General features: G+C 41.2%; 1 protein-coding gene across 8 annotated transcripts in view; it reads left to right on the top strand.

The window, feature by feature from the left end:
* IGF1R (insulin like growth factor 1 receptor) overlaps window positions 1-22352 on the top strand; it is a 308206-nt gene that overhangs the window by 246260 nt on the left and 39594 nt on the right. For all 8 annotated transcript variants that reach the window (XM_073304258.1, XM_073304254.1, XM_073304259.1 and 5 more), the window contains 9 exons: window positions 1844-2130; window positions 3816-3952; window positions 5384-5543; window positions 6713-6818; window positions 8222-8292; window positions 13148-13377; window positions 13744-13854; window positions 16868-17027; window positions 18426-18555. In XM_073304258.1, the coding sequence (XP_073160359.1) occupies window positions 1844-2130; window positions 3816-3952; window positions 5384-5543; window positions 6713-6818; window positions 8222-8292; window positions 13148-13377; window positions 13744-13854; window positions 16868-17027; window positions 18426-18555 (1392 nt within the window). The remainder of the gene's footprint in view (window positions 1-1843; window positions 2131-3815; window positions 3953-5383; window positions 5544-6712; window positions 6819-8221; window positions 8293-13147; window positions 13378-13743; window positions 13855-16867; window positions 17028-18425; window positions 18556-22352) is intronic.

Here is a 22352-nt window from a genome sequence, read left to right as displayed (position 1 = left end):
CCTGAGTTGAGTTAATCACATGGGGCATGTTGCTTCATAACACAGGTAGTCCTATCTTAGTCTTCATATTTATTAGTTGATACGTCTGCTGCGGTTTGCCTGCCTTGTGTGAGTCACATTTATGCAACCTGAGATTCGTTAGGATTTGGGAGAATCTAAGGCCATGTCTACACTAGCACTTGTGTTGGCAAAACTTTTGTTGCTCAGGGGTGTGAAAAGAACACTTGCCGAGCGAAATAACTTTTGCTGGCATAAGTGCTCGTTGAGCTGGTCTTATGTTGACGCAAGAGCTGTTATGCGGCTACACGAGTGCTCTTACAGGGGCTGCTGTAAGCTTGTAAGCTTGGCCTTAGTGAACTCCTTAAAAATTTCATCCAACCTCTACCAATATGTTTCAAAACCAAATGTGCCCACAGTTAGTTGTTTGGCACGCAGCTCTGATGAACTCTTTGATATGGCTGAATGTTCTAAGACTATTTATTTCATAGTGAGCTACTTCTCCAATCTGTTTCCTAGTTGACAGGGCACTTTTTCCACTTTAATGTCCACTCCTTGATCGGGAATGTGTTGAAATCATTGCCTCACTGTAGTAATTTGATAGACCCAGCACTGGCCTAGTAATAGACGATCATTGTGTAAGTGGTATAATGTGAGGTGAGGTACAATGAAGGAAATATTTCTGGTGTAGATTCTTCCCTGATTTCTCTCCCCGCCACCTTACTCCTTCAGTGTTCGGTTAATTCAGCTCTAACTCAAGAACACTTCATTGATTAGGATTGGAGGATCTGGAAGCGGTCATCCTGTTTATGTGGTCTGCGTTCCTGTGTAGAACAAACACCCAAATCTCAAACTGAAGAACATGTGACACCTCTGATGTGTAACAGTGATGTGTGGTAGCTAGATTCATTCTATTGTGTACACCTTGATTCCATGTTAGTAACTATACTGACAAAAAGGCCTGTCTGCACTGTCAATTCTAAAACGTGAAACAACAGAACCTGCAGGATCATTGCTGTAGATCACTTGTTTTTTAATTCAATACCTAGATTATTACAAATGTTTGTTTTATTTCCATAGTTCCATAGGTGCACATGCAACTTTACAGACCAAATTAAAAAGCTCCCTTTTCTGAGGCATGTACATGCTATTTTCTAGATCATTTTATATGTCTTCTACTGTGCTAATAAAATGCTCGTGCTCCTTTGCCCACCACTTCCCTTACAAAATGAAGACGCTGTTAACAGACTTCTCTCAAAAGCCAAACATGTCCGGTGACTGACTGTTGCTAGTAAAACACAGAACAATGCAAGAAAACCAAGCCACTAGTATACACTGGTTAATGTTGGCTCTCATTCTGTACTGAGATGCTTGTTGGGCTGCTGATTTGCCAAGCTACTTAGTGGCCTCGTTTCAGTACACACCTGCACTAGATGGTGCTGATTTTTTTCTGATCATAAGGTTGGTCAGTTAGAGGCCTCATGACAGATAGGTTTGAGAAATGGCAGGGAAATGATGTCTGTAAGGGCACAGCTGTTGTCTTTCACAGTTTTTAGTTGACGTTTAAACCTGTACCATCTGATTTTATTTTGAGCCTCTAAAGCAGGCTTCAGCATCACCATCATTAAATATGGATCCAGTTCGCTTATGTAACAACCTTGGGCACATTTTTGCCATTCAAGACATTGTCCTCAGTGAGGCTTGCACAGTGGAAGTTGGAGGCTCTGTCTATCTGTAAGATGATTACATACGTATTTTCTGACTTACAGTTTTCACTTGCGGTCAATTGAGAAGCTTAATACATTAAAACGACTTGTTTCCATATATTGCCCTTTGTTCGCTGTAGACCGGACCGGAAGCGCAGGGATGTGTTCCGAATCGCAAACACCACTCTTGCCAGTAGGAACAAGAACACAACGGTGCCAGATCATTTTGCCAATGTGTCTGATGTGGAGGAGAGTGAGATGGAATATCCATTCTATGAGAGCAAAGTGGAGGGCCGGGAAAGGACGCTCATCTCCCACCTCCAGCCTTTTACTCTTTACCGTATTGATATTCACAGCTGCAATCATGAAGCAGAGACACTTGGCTGCAGTGCTTCCAACTTTGTTTTTGCAAGAACCATGCCTGCAGGTACGATCTCCAGAGTTTCAAACTTTATATTTCATTTTCTGGGTGGTAACGTGTCTTAGATACACACAGGGAGACAAAGCTTTGAAAACCAAATATAAAATAATAGGTTTTTTAAAGGATTTTTTTAATGCAAAAAATAAACATATTTTTTAAATGTGAGAGTTAGGTAAAATGTTATCTTACTGGATCAACACCTTCTATTAGTCCTTAAACTCCAGGGTCCAGCCTTCCAGCCTATGGCACTGTTCACTGCTGCAGAGGAGGGTAAATAATCCCCATTGTCTGCCCAGATAACTCTGCAAATCTGTCCACACGTGCAGGGAGGGAGTGGGAATGGTTTCCTGAACCCCTCAGACACCCTGATGCAGGAGGGTTAAGTGTGCCTTTCCTGACATGCTGTAGTCCATGGATATTTGTTCGCAATTTCTAATCAATTCACTTTGGCCTGGTCACAGATGTTTGAGTTTTACTTGTGTGAGTGGTTGCTGTGAAAACAAAATGTTTCCTCTGCCATGGAATGCTAGTGCACTCCTCCAATCTGGGAATGGAAACAGTATTGTGTCACTTTTTATGGACAATCACAAACAATTAGCCTATCTCAAATATGGAGTACTGGGTACTCTCACAACTGTTTGCAATCACTGTAGTAAGTCTTGAGCTTATGCAGATTGTTCATCTACTGAGAAGAAAAGACTTGATTTCAGTATAAACCCATATTCAGTCCTAACTCCAGCAGATGTCTGGTTTCTTTTTGATGCAAAATGGTGGTAGTTTTGCTTTCTGGAAGGATATGCTATCATAATCCAGAGCCAGCCATTGTCTGTACAATGCAGAGGTATTGTTTATTTCGAGTAAGTAGGGAAATCCATGAGATCGGGGAAAGGAAACAAACATTCCCAAAATCTTAGCCTGTGAATTCGCAGAATTGAGGGCCTTTGTGATCATGTGGGCTTTTGAACCTAGTACATACATTGTTTGGCTGGACCGGTATTGATAGTCCCCAGGCAGCCTGCTGAATAATTTCCACAACCAGATGCGCTGGGGATAAGGCGAAGAGCACTGATGTCTCTCCATCGTAAGTTGTGTCTGCACATGCTGCAGATACTGTCCCTACACTGACCACCCACATGCTGTGATAATGGAGCCAGTTTTGACCTCCGTGCAGACCCCAACCTGTGCCTGTTTTTCTGGCAAGCCTCTGTCTGTGCATCCTGTCATGTGGACGCTATTCTGCAAGTAGCTCTGCAGAGATGCAACACCTACTGCTGCTACTTCGGGCCTTCTGCAGCCGTTAGATCAGCATGACTTTCACTCACTAGCCTGGGGAGTACTTTGGAGGTCTGAAGAAAGAACCATCACTAATATACTAAATTCTTCAGCCTGTACTTTGTATTAGATCACTTACTTATTGTGTCCTGATGTTTTTAGGCCTGTGCACTGCATCAGCTGTAACAGTATTGTTCAGGCAATACTAATCTCTCCAACAAGCCTTCAAGTGCTTACTCCTTGCTCTCTGGGGGTTTGAGCAATATTTATTGTGCTGTTCTGGCTCCTAAGGAGTAGTTAGGAATTTTGTTTTTTAATATCTTCACCTGACTTGTCCCAGCAATTGTCTCAAATTCAGACAGGCTGCAATGCTGTTTGTGCTACATCAAAATTATTATTATCCTTTAATTATTTTGTAGACGGAGCAGATAACATTCCAGGAACAGTAATGTGGGAAGGCAAAGAAGATAATGCCATCTATCTGAAGTGGTCAGAACCCGTAAGCCCGAATGGATTGATACTGATGTATGAAATCAAATATGGGCAGCATGGAGAGGTGAGGATTGACCAAAGACATGTTTGTTTGAGGGGCGAGGGGTTCTGTTGGAACTAATCTCACATGTAGTTTGTCCTTCCTACCTGTGGTCTGGTCAACTCTGTCAAGCTGTAGAGGGACAGATTGAGTCAAATATTTGGATGGAAGTCCCATTGAGATAACCCTGGTGTGAATACACTAGTCTGTTTTGTTTTGTTTTGTTTTTTGAATCAGTATTTATCGAATGGCTTAATACGGTATGAGTGACTTAAAGCTGAGGTCCTGGGCACATGTGGTTATTGACGCTCATGTGCTACTTTTCACAAGACTCAGAGCCGTTACCCTCCAGGGCCCATGCTAAATTGATCTCCTATGTTATTAAGCCTTGGTGTGCATTGTTAAAAAAAAATTACTTGATTTCATTCTAGGTGAGCCCACATTTTCTAGGTGGGAGGGTGATTTTTGTTTGTGTAAAGTTTTTAGAGTTCTTAGAGATCCATGTGCCCAGGAAATGCTTTATTAATGAGATCACTTATTTTAAAGAAAGTAAAAAGGACCTTTAGGATTTAATATTTAAAATACAACTAAATTTTGTATTCCTCCCAAATTTCCCCCTTTTTAGTTCTCCTGTTAAGCTGAATATTTTTTTAAAGAAATAAAGGTGCTTTGCTGTTTAAGGTAGACTTTGATACAGTTATGAACAGATTTCAATACTATATACACCTCTACCCCGATATAACGTGAATTCGGATATAAGGTGGGTAAAGTGGTGTTCCGTTGGGGGGGGTGCTGTGCGCTCCGGTGGATCAAAGCAAGTTCGATATAACGCGATTTCACCTACAACGCAGTAAGATTTTTTTGGCTCGCGAGGACAGCGTTATATCAGGGTAGAGGTGTAGTACAAATATAGCACAGTGGTCAGTATTGGTGGAAAAATAGAGAACTGCAGATACTAATGTAACTATTAGCTATTTGCTAAAGCAAAATAAGCAAATTTGTAAGAGCAGTCGTATAGCAACAAGTTTTCCCTTTATTTTAATAGTGCTGTTAGCAGCAGCTTTCATCCAAGGATTTGTAGATAGAATCTTGCAACACACCTCTGAGACAATTTCTAAGTATTATGCCCAATTTACAGATGGGTGAAGATTTAAGTGATTTGTCGAGCAACTGTGGCGGTACTTGAAATAGAAACAAGGAATCCCGACTCCCAGTCTCTCTTTCTAGCCAATATGTTACAATCCCTCCCTTGTTTAACTTACTTTTACCATTGTTGGATTCCAAATATGCTTAAATGGCACAAAGGGAGAACTGTTCTGATTTTAGTTGAAGAAACAAGCTTAAATCATGAATGTGCAATGCAAAGCCCAGCAAAATCTGTGACCTTATTGAGTTCCTGACAGTTACAAGTATAAAAATATTTACATGTAGTACAAGCCTTTCTTCTTCTTTCAGGAGAAACGGGAATGTGTTTCTAGACAGGAATACAGGAAGTTTGGAGGAGCAAAACTAACTCATCTAAACCCTGGGAACTATTCTGCCAGAGTTCAGGCCACCTCTCTAGCTGGAAATGGATCATGGACTGAACCAGTGTCTTTCTACGTACAACCCAAACGTAAGAGGAATTTTATAGGTTGCGTCAAATTATCTGTGGTTTCTAGCTTACTTCCTCAATTATCTCACTTATTCCTGTTGTTTGCATGCATGACTGGGACTTTGAACATCCTTCCTAAGTTCTCTATATACTTCCTCAGTTGTGCATGTTTCTTTGGAGCTGTTCTACATTCTCTTCATTGGAAAGTGCTTATGAATGAAAAGTACCTTTTGAGGCTAGGTCCTGTTCTGTTTTGCGCGTGTATATACATGTATAGGTTAGTGTATCTGTAGAAACACATTTAATAATAGTAAATGTTGTCCCTGTGGTATACTAATCTTGGGTGAAAATGTACTGCTAGGAATAACCATACAGCAGTATTATGAATTGGAATCTGGAACTTGTGTCAATATGGAATACCTATGGTATGCATTAATGTGATACAAGAAGCTAAGTTTATTTGCATGGAGCATCGTTACAATTTCATTTTTAGCTGTTTTTTTCCTACTGTGGAACTCAAGTGGCATTTTGACAAAAGATCAACATGTTGACGCAAGTCGGGGTAGTGACACTGGAAATGATGGAATTGTTTTACACAGAAACAAATCAGTAAAGGATGAATTACATACACAAATTCCACCCAGTGCTTTAAGGCTACCATAGACATCTCATCTTGTTCTCCTACATCTGCACATCTTATTTTTATTTCTGCTTATTTGCAAAGCCGATACATTTATTACCCTCAATATATCCAGGAAAAATACCCATGTGTCCTCTTCTCCCATTTGTAATAAAACAAATTTTGATAGAATTTTGAGGTGAAATTAGAGCAACAAAATATTTGTGTGCATGCTGTCTTTACATATAGATGTGTATAAATAATTTAAAAGGATACGCGTGCATTAATCATTTAAAGAACAACATCAGACCATAAACATATGTAGTCAAACCAAAACTCAATTAAACAGAATGCTGCTCTTTTACAATATTAATGCTGTCCTCTTTCTCAGGTTTCGGGTTCGCTAGTCATTTATTGTTAGGGAGTCTTCTTGAAGAAATTTCTATACTTCAGACAAAAAAACTGAATTTTCTGATTTTGCAGTATGGCAATGTATTGTGTAGGCGGAAAACTCTCGTGGTGGTAGAAATTATATAGCAACATAAGAATTTTGTTTTCTTGTCTATTTCAGCGGCAGACTATGGGAATTTCCTGCACTTGATAATTGTGCTCCCCATTGCAGTGCTGCTGATCATTGGAGGGTTGCTAATAATGCTGTATGTCTTTAACAAAAAGAGGTGAGATCTTGCATACACTCGTGAGGGAGACTAAACTGTGGGAGGAAATGTTCATTTTGAACTGAATGCCCATAGGGAAAATTTGAATTTGAAACCAATGTGGTGTTTGGAGGCCCACACAGTATAAACTAAAGCAGATTTTTCTCTTATCGGGAGATGATGTTTTGAGTTACTAATGAGCATCTGTCTGCTGAGGGAGTTGTGGAGAGGCTTTTCATTACATGCTGAGCTTGAGGGGAGGGAAATGAGGAGGGATGGTCTTTTGGGAATGTATCTCCATTGGTACAATGATAGCAAACATAGAACCTTATAGACCAGAGGTTTAGCCGACAATTTGAATCACTTTGGAAACCACAAAACCTTATTTGCTGGACAGATTGTAGTCAATCCAAGTGAACATACTTGGTATTTTGCATCTTGGTAGCCTCTTCACAATTGCTGAACTTTTTTTAATGAAGAAAAGGAAAATTTAGAATTTGCACCAACGTTTAAATAAGCTTTGGCTGTTTTTGCATGTAGAGATTTACGTTAATCCCTTCTCCCACCTCAGATATAGAGGTAGTCCTCGGACTTTCCACACGATTGATTCCTTACAATTGTGTCTTAAGTCGAAAAGTCGTAACTCGGAACCGCAATCCACTCTATTGCGGGACCGAACGTCATAAAGTTGAAACCAATTGTCGTATGTTGAATCAGGGTGTCAATTCAGAAACGTCCTAAGTGCCATTCGTCATAAATCAAACGTTGTAAAGTCAAGGACTGCCTGTACTTACTGAAAAAACTCCCGATAACTACTGTTTACATTGACTTTACACATAGCATCTACCAAATCTCTATCTGTACCAGATAGATAGTTTTTACTGGCTCTGTTTATTCTGGCCTTATAGGTTTGCTAATTGACACCCCTCTCTCACCCGACCTTTATCTTGTACAAACCTTGCCAGCTCATCCCAAGCCTGCTCCAGCCCAGGGAATGAAATGTTTGGTCACCTCTGCATAGCCTTGATGATCGTTTATAAATCTACCAGTACTGGACCGTAAAATAAGTTGCTGACAACCTAGCACATTAAAATGTTTCATATTCATTCTTCTGTGGTGCAGATACGGTATAAAGACGACTGGAACGGAACTGGGGGAGGGGGTCTCCCAGGAAGACTGTTCAGGCCATTTTCTTAGTTGGTGCGGCAGGTGTCGGCATATGCAGCAGGGAGAACAAGAACTCTGTTAGATCAATGAAGTCAGTTCCTCTCTCATCTCATCTGAAAACCCCTCCGCGCGCCACATTTAAGAAGCAACAGGACACGTGGTGGAGTAAATAGGGGGAAGAGCCAAGGAAGAGGAGGATTGGAAACGTTAGTTGTGTTTTTAAGGATGAAAAAAAAATACAACTTGTGTTTTGACAGGAATAGTGACCGACTAGGCAATGGAGTGCTTTATGCTTCTGTGAACCCTGAGTACTTCAGTGCTTCTGATGGTAAGTGTGGCCTGGAGCTTCTGATGCTTTTACTTTAATATATTCTGTTGTGTGAGATCAGGTCAAGCCCCATTTTGAAGGAGGCAGAGATATAATAGGACACAATCAACCTAAAACTCTGCTTGCTTTACCTGTATTACTCACATATCGAGAGTCTTTCAGTGGGAATGTATAATGCCACCACAGTTAATCAACTGAAACAGTAGTTTTTAAAAGTTGTGTGTCTTCTTGCAATTTGCTCAGTCAGCCAAACTAGACAGAGCAGTTTCACGTTTGGATTCTCATCCACTTGTCTAGTGTTACTGTTTAGTTGTTTTAACTGAAATGAAAAATTAGTTCATGAAAACCTGTCTTTGATAGGTTTCAGAGTAGCAGCCGTGTTAGTCTGTATCCGCAAAAAGAAAAGGGGGACTTGCGGCACCTTAGAGACTAACACATTTATTTTAGCATAAGCTTTCGTGAGCTACAGCTCACTTCATTGGATGCATGCAGTGGAAAATACAGTGGGGAGATTTATATACACAGAGAACATGAAATAATGGGTGTTACCATATACACTGTAACAAGAGTGATCAGGTAAGGTGAGCTATTACCATCAGGAGATCAGGGCTGGAAAAAACCTTTTGTAGTAATAATCAAGGTGGGCCATTTCCAGCACTTGACAAGAACATGTGAGGAACAGTGGGGGGTGGGGTGGGGAAATAAAGTCGGGGAAATAGTTTTACTTTGTATAATGACATATCCACTCCCAGTCTTTATTCAAGCCTAAGTTAATGGTGTCCAGTTTGCAAATTAATTCCAATTCAGCAGTCTCTCATTGGAGTCTGTTTTTGAATTTTTTTGTTGAAGAATTGCCACTTTTAGGTCTGTAATAGAGTGACCAAAGAGGTTGAAGTGTTCTCTGCCCGTCTCCCAAGATCTGTGAGAGTGATGGGTCGTCCTTCAGGATAGGTTGTAGATCCTTGATGATGCGTTGGAGAGGTTTTAGTTGGGGGCTGAAGGTGATGGCTAGTGGCGTTCTGTTGTTTTCTTTGTTGGGCCTGTCCTGTAGTAGGTAACTTCTGGGTACTCTTCTGGCTCTGTCAATCTGTTTCTTCCCTTCAGCAGGTGGGTATTGTAGTTGTAAGAACGCTTGATAGAGATCTTGTAGGTGTTCGTCTGTGTCGGAGGGGTTGGAGCAAATGCGGTTGTATCGCAGAGCTTGGCTATAGACAATGGATCGTGTGGTGTGGTCAGGGTGAAAGCTGGTGGCATGTAGGTAAGCATAGCGGTCAGTAGGGTTCCGGTATAGGGTGGTGTTTATGTGACCATCACTGCTTAGCACTGTAGTGTCCAGGAAGTGGACCTCTTGTGTGGACTGGTCCAGGCTGAGGTTGATGGTGGGATGGAAATTGTTGAAATCATGGTGGAATTCCTCAAGGGCTTCTTTTCCATGGCTCCAGATGATGAAGATGTCATCAATGTAGTGCAAATAGAGTAGGGGCATTAGGGGCCGAGAGCTGAGGAAGCGTTGTTCTAAATCAGCCATAAAAATGTTGGCATACTGTGGGGCCATGCGGGTACCCATAGCAGTGCCGCTGATTTGAAGGTATACATTGTCCCCAAATGTGAAATAGTTATGGGTGAGGACAAAGTCACAAAGTTCAGCCACCAGGTTTGCCGTGACATTATCGGGGATACTGTTCCTGACGGCTTGTAGTCCATCTTTGTGTGGAATGTTGGTGTAGAGGGCTTCTACATCCATAGTAGGCCAGGATGGTGTTTTCAGGAAGATCACAGATGGATTGTAGTTTTCTCAGAAAATCAGCGGTGTCTCTAAGACAGCTGGGAGTGCTGGTAGCGTAGGGCCTGAGGAGGGAGTCTACATAGCCAGACAATCCTGCTGTCAGTGTACCAATGCCTGAGATGATGGGGCTTCCAGGATTTCCAGGTTTATGGATCTTGGGTAGCAGATAGAATACCCCTGGTTGGGGGTTCTAGGGGTGTGTTTGTGCGGATTTGTTCTTGTGCTTTTTCAGGGCCTTTCTTGAGCAAATGCTGTAGTTTCTTTTGGTAACCCTCAGTGGGATCAGAGGGTAATGGCTTGTAGAAAGTGGTGTTGGAGAGCTGCCGAGCAGCCTCTTGTTCATATTCCAACCTATTCATGATGACGACAGCACCTCCTTTGTCAGCCTTTTTGATTATGATGTCAGAGTTGTTTCTGAGGCTGTGGATGGCATTGTGTTTTGCGCGGCTGAGGTTATGGGGCAAGTGATGCTGCTGTATAAGCTTCTGACATTTTAAAACAAATCTAAATGCTAAAACTAGTTGCGATTACTCCTTTATTAAACTACTGGCCCTTCTAATTTGTAGAAGAGTAAGACAGTCAAAAGAATTTGCACATTTGAAGATGCAGATAAATAGTGCTGTGGGCCATCAGACACTTCACGGGTGGAAATTGTATGTGGAAAGAAGTACACATGTTTAACATAATCTATATCCCTTTGTGTTCATATCCTGTAATATAAAGGAGGAAGGTTGTTCTCTAGCTGATGAAACAATTCTTTAATGCTAGTTTCAACTTGATTTTATATACTTGTAACTGTTCTTAAATTCTCATCTCGAAATATAGATAGATATTTGTATTCTGGTAGCACCTAAAAACCCCAACTGAGATCAGGACCCCATTGTGCTAAGCACTGTGCCATCACACAGTGAGATACAGCCCTTGCCCCAAAGTCAGATACTGTGTTGGGCTTTTAGGGCTCCCTCTGTCCCCTTTATGTTGTGTATATGGCCTGCAGTTAAGGGGCTGAGGACCTCATCTTTTAAATATAGGGAGAGGCTAGAAGAAGGGGCATCCTAGTGACTGCCCTTCCTGACTTCAAAACAAACAAATAAATAAATAAATGGAGAAGTCCTGCTTCGGATTTAAGTTACACTTGTTTCAAGTGAAATATTTGCAGCTGTAAGTAGTGCAACTACCCCCAAAAAACCCCACCAAGATTTTCATAGAACTTGAGTGAGCCAGTTTAAAAAAAAAAAAAAAAAAAAAAAAAGATTTCTGTAGCTCTAGGCTGTTAAGTTTGAAGTATATTTTGGACACACCCTCCTGCAAGAACTCGATTTACTGCTGACTGTTGGATTTCACGTTTAAGGAGGAATGATGAGCTTGTTCAGCGATTGTGAAAACTTCCTGGTGCTTCACCGTACTTGGAATATCCTGAAAATCCCGAGCAGGGAAATGCCGATGAAGCTGCATTCAGTCAAAGGACTAGTGAGAATTAAAGCTGACTGTTCAGTGATTAAAGCTTGTAGCTAAGTGGAGTTTTAATTTAGGGTAACTAGTGCACAATCACTTCTGAATTTCAGAATCCTCAAGAAGCAAAGAGTAGAAAAGGAAAGGACTTTGGGGGTGGCATATGAAATGAGTTTGAGTGGCATTAGAGCCAGATTTTTACTGCACATTACACCATACACTTACAGCAGATCTCAACTCAGAATTTAACTTTCAATAAGTCCTCAGGTGAGTGGGGCTAGACCATGACTCTTTTAGCGCCTGCCTGGGTGTTGCACATACTGGAGAGCCTTTAATGATTATCCAGTGACCCAGAATTAATCCGTTAAAAATATCTAGAATTAGATTTTTCTACAATCAAAGTAATGTGTGTGTGCTTGCTGTATAGATTAAATATTTGCGAAGTTCTTAGTAGTAGTGAAGGAGGAGAACAGGACTTAAAAGGTGCCAGCTTGAGACATTAACTCCCCTCTTTAGGGTTAAGCCAGACAGTGTGCTTTAATCTGTCTACAAGAGCTGAAAGTTCCCGAAAGCTAACAATTTCTGCAAGGGAGGCAGCTGTCTCCCTTCTTCTCTGCTGCTTGTTACAGTAGCACCATTTTAAGGGTCTGTTAGCATTCATTAATTGCACCAGTCCAGAGCTGGTGGCTGTTCTGCATCCTCCCTCGGTGATTGACAGGCGGCTGCAGCAGGACCAATCCTAGCTCAGATGTTTTCTTGCCTGTAGCAATAATCCCTCCCAGCAGTGAGGTCTCCTGTGTGCCTCCTATCAAAGGGTCACTACTGCACAAGTCCTGTCTTTGTGGGAGCAATAGGCTTTGGGTGTGAGTGATCAGAAGTGATGTAAACAGCCTGTTAGTCCGTTCCCCTGTGGTTATAAAATCAATCCCCAATAGAGGATGCATCTCCAGACACGGAGTTGAAAGTATGCATGTTGTTTGGTGCTGCATGGAGGAATCTAAAAGGAAAAGTTGCCAGAAAAAGCCTGCTGCACCATGGTTCTACGCACCGTGGTTGGCTTTGCAACTCATGTTTTGTATACTGAGTTTGCACATAGTTGTTCCCTCGTCATTTTCCATTATGCTAGAGCCATAGTTATGCTTCCTTTTCTCCACCACAGTTGCCATCCTTTAAGATTTGTATATGCCTTAGGCTGGGAACAATCAAATAATCACAATCTTAGATAGAACTGAAACTTGCCATGAAGTTGATGGCCTCTGCTAAAGGTCATCTCAAGAGAGCCATCTTGGTAGTCATGATGGCAACATAAAGCACTGATGTTTGGGATTGTAGCTTGTTCCTTTGACTGCTATGGCTGGGGTTTCTGCAGAGAGGGGAGAAAAAAATCTTGAGTCTCTAGGTGCTATGTAAAAACCTAAGGTAGGTAGACTGTCTGGAAAGACCATGGAAACAATTGTATGTGTAGCTTGATGCTTATGTCCTCATGCTGTGTGCTTTTTGCTACTCACAATTCATTTTTGTTTTTTGTTTGTTTGTTTTTTATCTTGAAGCCACAAGTCTTCTCCCTATTGGCACAACTGTGTGTGGAATGTCATTGGCTTTTCTCTTTAACTCTAGTGTATGTTCCGGATGAATGGGAAGTGCCCCGTGAGAAGATCACCATGTGCCGGGAGCTTGGGCAGGGCTCCTTTGGAATGGTTTACGAGGGAATAGCTAAGGGAGTGGTGAAGGACGAGCCAGAAACTAGAGTGGCCATCAAAACTGTCAATGAGTCTGCAAGCATGCGTGAACGGATAGAGTTCTTAAACGAGGCCTCAGTCATGAAGGAGTTCAATTGTCATCATGTGGTAAGTTGCTTGAAATTGAGCACAGCTTCCCTTAACGTAACCATAGTTACTGGTATGAAGGTATCGAGTGCCAGGCTTGATTGACTCCATGATACCAAGATTCAAGACCACCTAAAGCAGCATGCTAAAGGAAAGTGCATCCTTGTCACACGGCTCTCGCAATGTGCGTCGTGATAATGCATTCATAGGGATGGCGGCTGCCACAGAGTTTGAATCGAAATCTTTTCCAAACTCTTCCCAAGATTTGTGAGTGTTAGTTCCAGACTGGGGCCACTCCTAGTTAATAACCAGGCTTTTAATTGGTTAATAATTTCCCCAGTAATAATCAGCCATATTTGCTGGATAATCTTAACTTTTCTCTTTCAGGTGCGGCTGCTTGGAGTTGTCTCGCAAGGCCAACCAACACTGGTTATCATGGAGCTCATGACACGCGGGGATCTCAAGAGTTATCTGAGATCTCTGCGGCCGGACACAGAGGTGCGTGTATGGGTTGGGGTATTTTTCCTTCACTTGCAAGAAAAGGTAATGAGTTCAACACCCCAAACTTGCCCAGGCTGTCAGTCTCCTGTCTTGTTTGGAGCAGCTGTCCTTGTTAGTGGTTTCTGATGTAAACCTTCCTCATGCACATTGGCCCAGTTACCTGCACTGGCTTGGCACAGCTGCAGAGCCTCACTGGTCTTTGCTTTAGTACGCAATACCCAAGGTTTCTGATGCGTAGGTTAGCAGGTTTCTGCAGACCTTTTTGTGTGTCTCACTTTAATCATATCTTATTTCCTCCACTCCCTTTATTTTAAAGGTTGTGGCCCTGTCTTTGTTAAATTACATATTATCTAAAAGGAGACCATTGCAGAAATGCAGGACTAGCTCTAGTTCACTCCTCGTGTTAAAGCCAACTGGTATCTTCATTGTGTCCCATAATTTTCCTCGTTCTTTTTTCTTTTTAATCTGTGAACTAAGTGTCGTGCATAGTTTACTTGCCCTGCTGGCAGCTAACCTTCATTACTAGCTATAATAGGAGTCCAGTAACTGAACAATCAGCTTCATCATTTCACTGCTGTCCTTTCCGGGGTGTTCATGCCCCGGGCTCTTCAGCACCTTCTCTGAGTTCTTGTCCCTCTTTGCTCACTTCCCTGTGTCCGACCTGTGCATTTAAGGAGTTAAATACTTATATACAGAATGACATTTATCTTCTTTCTCGCAATTATCTTTTTTTCTCTTTGAGCTCTGTTTATGAAACTCCAGCGGTTCTGTGATCTGCTGCTCCTTATGCCAAAAGAGCATTTTTCACAGGGACGGTAGAATAATGTGTACCATAGCATGCTTATGTCCTACCTCTATCACTGAATGCCTGTTTTTCAGGTTTGAATTGCATCTTTTTTTGCCTAATCTGACTCTTGAAAAAGCTGCAAAACAGGACAATCATTGAAAAAAATGCATGAGAAGGGGGTAATTGCTCTTGGATGAAGCCCTACATGGTGCCCCTTTGGTTTTGACATAAATTATGCATGAGCACTTTGCAATAAACACAAATATTTAGTCATGCACAGGATGTTTAATATTCAGCCCTGTCAGTCTAATAGATAAAATCACTCACGTACATTACAGGGCCCGAAAGGTTAGGAAATAATGTTATAGGCCACTTCCTGCTCAAATTAATGTTGGCCATGTATAAAATGGGCTCAGCACTTTTCTGTGACGTAAATAATTTACAGCAACAGAGAGCGAACACCTGGTTCATGTGAATGAAACTTAGGTGTAAAATGAAGGGCATTTTATGAAACAAAAGGCAGGTTGCTGAAAATCACTTTTCTGTACCCCATCATTTAACGGGAATATGGATTACATAAGGATTGGGCTAGTTTCTCAGCACTGAGGCCAAGGCTGTTTTGTAAAGGTGCAGGTCCTGGGTCATAGTGAGGAGCTTATCAAGAGCAAAGGTAATGAAATTCAATAGACTTTGGAGACAGGGAGCAGTGATGACATAAACAAGAGAATTACCGAAAGGAATACTGTTTAGTCTGTTTTTCTCTTCTGCATGCTGACTTATTGTGTCTCTCTCTTCCCCCCCACCCTCACCCGAAAAGTGCTTGCTGTGAGCAGGAGGCGCGGTTGCTGATTCACAGGGCTTCTGGTGGGCGGGAGGCGGTGGAGGGGAGCTGATGGGGGGCTGTCGGCCGACCCTGGTTCCTAGCCCCCGTGGCCAAACAACATTATAAGCAAACTTTGTGCAACTTTAAATGAGTATGTTTTCTAATAGATCAGCAACGAAACAACGTTAACCAGGATGATGATAAGCAAGGAGTTACTGTATCTTACAGTGCTTCTCATACTTAACTCTTTGTTCTGGATACATGCAGTGGATTGGCTCCTTCCTGACTGACTGTCATAGGTGCTTGAGCCACTGATTTCACCACACAGTCCTGGCCCTTCTACAAAGGGTCCCAGCTTACATTGGTCCTTGCTGTCAGTAAAGTATAATAATTGCATACCTTCAGATGGATGAATTTTTCCAGGTTTCCTTAGATCCATCCCTGTGGGTCCTTTGCTTTGAGATCCGTCCCATTTAGGAATTGGGGAACTTAGAAGGGTTCCCAGAGAAGGAGTGGAGAGACTCAAAATAATAAACATTTAACACATATTTTGAAAGTGCTGAACAATTATCATAAACCTGAAACACCATCAACTATAGATAAGTATCATTAACTCCTTCTCCCTCTACCCCAAACACACACACAGAGTGAAAGTTTAGTGATTTGATCTGCTCAGGAGTTCTGCCTTCTACTTTCCTGCTCAACCCACTATCCAACACTGCTTATCCTGTAGCCGGAGGAATAAGTCTTAGTCAAATTTGCACTGGCAGATGTTAAGCCACAGTATGATGTGCTGAGGTATGTGCCACCATTTCAGATGTTGCCCTCCAGCATAGTACAGCTAATAGCCGTGGTAGTAAAAGCTGCATATACCTTTAATTGATGATCATGAGTAAATCTATTTTACAAAAATTATCTAAAGGGCTTTTTTCCCCCCCTTTTGCAGGAGTATATAAGTAATTCAAGAGGGATCACGTCACTCGATGTCAGGAGAAATAATTTAACAGTATCTTGTAACATTTTCTGTTTTGTTCATGCTGATAGTAGCACACTCAATATCCAATTCTGAAGTAATGTGAGAAGGTTATTTCTTAAAACCCTTAGGAGAACTTTAATAGCAAAAATGACCAGTTTAAAGCAAAACTTGTTTGTATTCCCCAAAATAGAATGTGTTACTATACAGGAGCTAATTGTAACCAAGCTTTATGTGGGTGGAGAAAGAAGACATGAGTTTCCCACTAAGCAGATGGTATGGTCTTCATAATCATAAGTTTTTGTTCAGACTGGTCCTGGTGTCATTTCAGACTGACTTCTGATGATCTGATTAAGAAATGCATGTTGCAGTTTTTGAAGTGGAAACAATTTCTGCCTCACACTTCTACCTACTTATTCTTGCTCAGAATAACCCAGGCCAGTCTCCTCCAACTCTGAAGAAGATGATTCAGATGGCAGGAGAGATTGCTGACGGCATGGCGTACCTCAACGCTAACAAATTTGTGCACAGGGATCTCGCTGCAAGGAATTGCATGGTGGCTGAAGACTTCACTGTAAAAATTGGAGGTGCTTTTTTCTTTCCTTTTTTCTTCCTTAAACTCAGATGAAACGGGAGTATAATCCTACAGTCAGCATTGAAAAAGGCACCTTAATTTCCTTAAATTGTTACTAAGTCAAGTATTTGATTCTGGGGGATGAATATGTTCCATCTGAGGACTCACTACAGTTCCAGGCCAGGGAGCGCTCAGCACTGAATTGAAACAACCTCGTTTGTGCCCATTGTGACAGACTGTGCAAAGAGCAAGAAGGAGCAGCAGCCACTCTTCCCAGCCCGACACTGCTGTAACAGCCAAGAGGATGGCTCAGTGTTGAGAAATTCTCCCCTCCCCTGTCTGCACTTCACTCTGATAAAGCCCACGTGTTTTGAGCTTGTTGGTGAAGTGACTTGCACCTTCGCCTTGCAATTTCAACAGCAAGGGTTAACGATAATAGCTCAATTACCATCAAATCACTTGAGTTTGGATTAACCCACAAACCAAATAAAAATTATTGGGTTAAACCTGCTTATCCAGAGCCCAACATTTTGGATGTGGTGATTAATAACAAAATAAAAACAAAATATTTTCTGGAATTTAGTTTGGCAGAGTTAAGCACAAGGCAGATGGACAGTGTTAGGCCCGAGTTGTGCAAACACTTAAATGTGCTTATAGTTAAGTCCATCTGAGTTTTCACTGTCAGGGATTTGGTCCGAGTTCAACGCTTACCTATTTGAGCTTTTTGGGAAGAAACAGCATAGTCTTCCATGAGATCTGAAATAGAAGCTATGAAAGGAAATTGAATTAGCTTTGGGAGCGGGTGGGCTTATCTCTAAAAATAAAAACCATTTGCAATCATGAGATAAAAGGTACCAGCGCAAAGTGCTATGGTAAAAAGTGCATGTTTCTTCTGAGATTTTTAGAGGAAAAGAATCCAAGTTCAGTGTACAAAGAGCCTAGTGTGTGTCATTGTGTAGATATATTGAAAACATAATTTTGCTTATTTTATCTTGGGTGTGAATTTGTGCTGAACGTGATAACCTGAAGGCACTGGCCAGAGCCCTCCCTAGAGTAGGCAGGAACTGTTCTTGTCTTCATTGAACTAGGCAATGCCAACGCTGATCCAACAGTACTGCTGCTAGACCAGTTCTAGAACGCCCATAAATGCAATCATTCAAACCTACTCGTGACCCAGTTCTCTTCCCAGAGAAGTCAGTGGGAAGATTCCTTTTGATTTCAGTGAGAGTGAGACGAAACCCTGGGAGACCAGGTACATATATATGAAGTATATCTCTGATGAAGTAAACCATTATGCTGACAATTCACAAATACTTTGTGCTGAAGCAGTGATTCTCGGTTGGGCAGGTTCTTTGGGACATGTTAATTATCCTGGCCTGTAGACACATGCGTTTTATTCCCTACGTTCCAGATTTTGGCATGACCAGAGATATCTACGAGACAGATTACTATCGGAAAGGAGGGAAAGGCTTGCTTCCCGTGCGTTGGATGTCCCCAGAGTCACTGAAGGATGGAGTCTTCACAACACATTCAGACGTCTGGTAACAAAACAGGGCCTTTTAAAAACAGTTTATCTGCTCTTCTTTTGGCCTGTTTTTTATGGATAAAACCAACACCTACGGTTTACTAAGTCTTCAAAGGCCCTGCTCCCCCCCCCCCCCCAAATTTTACTGACCATAAGCCACTCTGCTTTACGCCGTCCCCACTGCAAATTGTCCATCCGAAACCCTTTATGCCATATTCTATTCTCAGATGCATGCATGGCTCCCATTAAAATCCTCGGGAGCTGAAGGTGTCTGCCTGAGACTGAAGGTATAGTCAGAGTTTGGAGAGGATACGTGCTTCCTTCAGGGTTAGGGAATCAACCATCATAGCAAAAATCTATGGCTTGTTGACTACACTTACCCAGAAAAGCAACTTGTCATTTCCAGTCCTCCTCCTCTGAGAAAAGCATCAAAAGGTGTCAAATGTACACTCAGTTTCTTTGGCCTGATTCTTATCAAATTCTTCTGTGTACGTAAGACAGTTTTCTTACCTAGGAAGTACAGAAGCTAGAATGTACTGACTTATTCTTTGCACACTGTTTCACTCCAATACTACAAGATCCTTTAAAGAAAAAATTATTGCATAATAGCCATGCCATGAAGTTAATAATAGAGCTGTACAGGAAATATCAAAATATGCCTTGTAGAAAAAAATATTCTGGGAACTACTTTTTTTTTCCTTCTCAAAGGTTTGAGGATAGGTGCCCAGCTTCTGAAAGTAAATGGAGGGATTGGCAAGAGATTAATATGTACTGGCAAACCTACATTTCTAAGTCTGTCTTGGTGGTTCTGCCTTCCTAGCAAGAGGTTTTACTGCTGGTGTGTTGCAGAATTGGCAGCTAATTGCCTCCAAATGTCTGGAAGTCAGTAGAAAAATTATTTAAGTAGTAAACTATATGATTTTTAAACAGCTTGGATGTTTTGCAGTCAGTGGATTGTAGTTCTACACAGCATCAACTTTGAGTGAAAGTTTTGTAATTGAAGTTATGACAAAGGAAAGCAAGAGGGTTTTTTTGGCATAGTTCAGAACTTCTTTGTAAAGCTACTAACCCTTCAACCTATGAAAATGTGTGTTGCTTAGAAATGACACAGACTGAATCCAGCCAAACCCTCTAACTACTCTAGGGAAAAGCAATCACTGTAGAAGTTAAATTTCCCATTTTAGCCACATGGTGTTATTGTACATGCAGCAATAGTTGGATTCCTATAGCACCTTTCATTACAACTTAGGTACATAAATAGCACCACTGAAAACAGCCTCCTCTGGGTGACAACCAGCTAACATGACAAAGGAGTGCATTGCTAGCAATCTCTTCTCCCCCCCCCCCTTTTTTTTTTTTTTTTTTTTTTTTTTTGGTAATAAGAGTATTTTGGGACCAGTGAAGTCCTCACAGAGAAGACAGAACTTCAGTTTAATATATCATCCAAAAAACCTAAATACACTGAATCATCTGGAATTGAGATGGTCTAGATTGAAGAGCAGAGCAACATGATTTTGACCCATTCTTATTGCCAACCAATAATTTGTAATCTGCCAGTGGTCCTCAGCTGTCACTTACATCAAGGACTGACTGTGGTTCGTCAGGTCTTACACCTTGGTAAATGATCCAGCTCATTCCACTTGCTTACCTCTTCTCTTTAAAACTACCACTTAAACTGCATAGTGCTTGAACAAAACCCAAATGACAGACAAAAATTCTAGACAAGGCATGAATTTAATCATCAGAAGTAAATTAGTGATCCAGTACGTGTAAACTTTGGCCGAGGTGTGCTCTTGTATGTGTTATCTAACTCTGCCACGTATCCATGTCCTTAGAAATACCACTTCAGAAAGTTTTGAGTGCTTAAAATGCAGCCACTTCTGCCATTTAAACATCAGTGGCATGAAACAAGTGTGTGATTCTTTACCACGGCAGTGTTGTGAGGAGCAGAGGGAGAATACTCTATATAGAGCTATATAATCCGTTACTCAATCCAAAGCAAGGTTAAACAAACACTACTTCACTTCAACAGTGGAACAACCATGTAATCCCAAAGCATAGGTATCTTAGCAGCGGCTGCAAAAGAAGGGGCGGAGGGGGAAAGCAAATCACCAAAGACAAGGCTGGAAAAGACCAACCTTAAAAAAGATTATGTCTTTGGCATAACAGACTTCTGCTTGTAAAAATAGAAATTGTCAGTTGTATGCTACTATACTTCGGCTCTTACAAGAGGAACTTTAGAGCTTAGAAATATTCAGGCATGATGTTTATGTGAATGAGCATATTTCAGAATGCATAGCTTCCAATTCCAGAAGCATTGAGAAATAGATCTTTGTTTCCTTGGAAAGAATTTTTGGGATCTGACTACATATACTTTTCTGTAACTCCCTATTCAGTGTAAAAATTATAACACTCACCCAGAGAAAAAAATGACCTTTGGGGAATAGTTCGTCACCTTTGGGCACCAAAGGAAAGATCTGGACGAACTGGAGAAAGTCCAGAGAAGAGCAACAAAAATGATTAAAGGTCTAGAAAACATGACCTATGAGGGCATGCTGAAAAAAATTGGTTTGTTTAGTCTGGGGAAGAGAAGACTGAGAGGGGACATAACAGTTTTCAAGTATATAAAAGGTTGTTACAAGGAGGAGGGGGAAAAATTGTTCTCCTTAACCTTTGAAGACAGGACAAGAAGCAATGGGCTTAAACTGCAGCAAGGACGGTTTAGGTAGGACATTAGGAAAAACTTCCTAACTGTCAGGGTGGTTAAGGACCAGAATAAATCACCTACGGAGGTTGTGGAATTTCCATCATTGAAGATTTTTTAAGAGCAGGTTAGACAAACACCATCAGGGATGTATAGATAAATACTTAGTCCTGCCATGATTGCAAGGGACTGGAATAGATGACCTCTTGAGGTCGCTTCCTGACTTATGATTCTGTGAATACTTATTACCCTTCTAAAATATTTCCTTTAGGATTATTTAATGTCTAATGCTAGAAACAACTAAAACATTTTTCTAAATCCTCCTTTGCAGGTGTAATTGTCAAGGTATGAAGGAAAGCTTAAATATGGGGACTATAGTGTGTGTCTGTGTACATGTGTATCAATAATCAGAGTATATTTCATACCCTCACATTCAACCACACATACCCAAAATCCTTAAATTCAAAAGATTTAAACTTTTGAACATCTCAAAAGCACTGAAGCCCAACTTATCACTGTCATGAAATACTCTGTCTTGTTATTTGATCTGCTTGTGAGTAAAACCGCCATTCCAGTCTGTTTTAAATAGCATATAGAGCAGACCAGATGCTATACATTAAAGACCTCCTGATATCAGGAAAATCACCTGACTCTCCTTTTCAGTGTTCAGGCTTTGAAGTTGCTTCATGCAAACAATAGTGTTTGGCTATTTTTTGTGGGTATTTTCCTTGCTTCACAAAATAGAAATACTGAGACGATTGTGACATCAGGTTCCACACTCTTGGATGCCATTTTTAGAAGCCAAATGTCAAAATGAGAAAACTGTAAATGTCCAGACAACAGGATTTATAAGCTGTCAGGTGAAATGGCAAACTGTAAAAGTGTGTCTGGAGGGTTTGAAGGGCGAGGGTTTAGTTTGGTAATTTTTTATTGTTCTTAAAGACTGAGGAATGAGGTAACTAGGGAAGACTTTTTGTTGGGCGGCAAGGAGGGGGCTAAGATCTTAAAATTAATGCAGTATCTTTTGGGAACCAGAGCCACAAAGTCTTTCTGTATGATAGATCTTTGCCATTTACAATTTCTGTTAGATCTGCTAAACTATTTTAAAG

Source organism: Lepidochelys kempii, chromosome 10 (genome assembly GCF_965140265.1).
Source record: "Lepidochelys kempii isolate rLepKem1 chromosome 10, rLepKem1.hap2, whole genome shotgun sequence".
Taxonomy (NCBI): Eukaryota; Metazoa; Chordata; order Testudines; family Cheloniidae; genus Lepidochelys; species Lepidochelys kempii.
The sequence above is the reverse complement of the archived record's forward strand: the minus strand, read 5'-3'. Positions and strand labels throughout refer to the sequence as shown.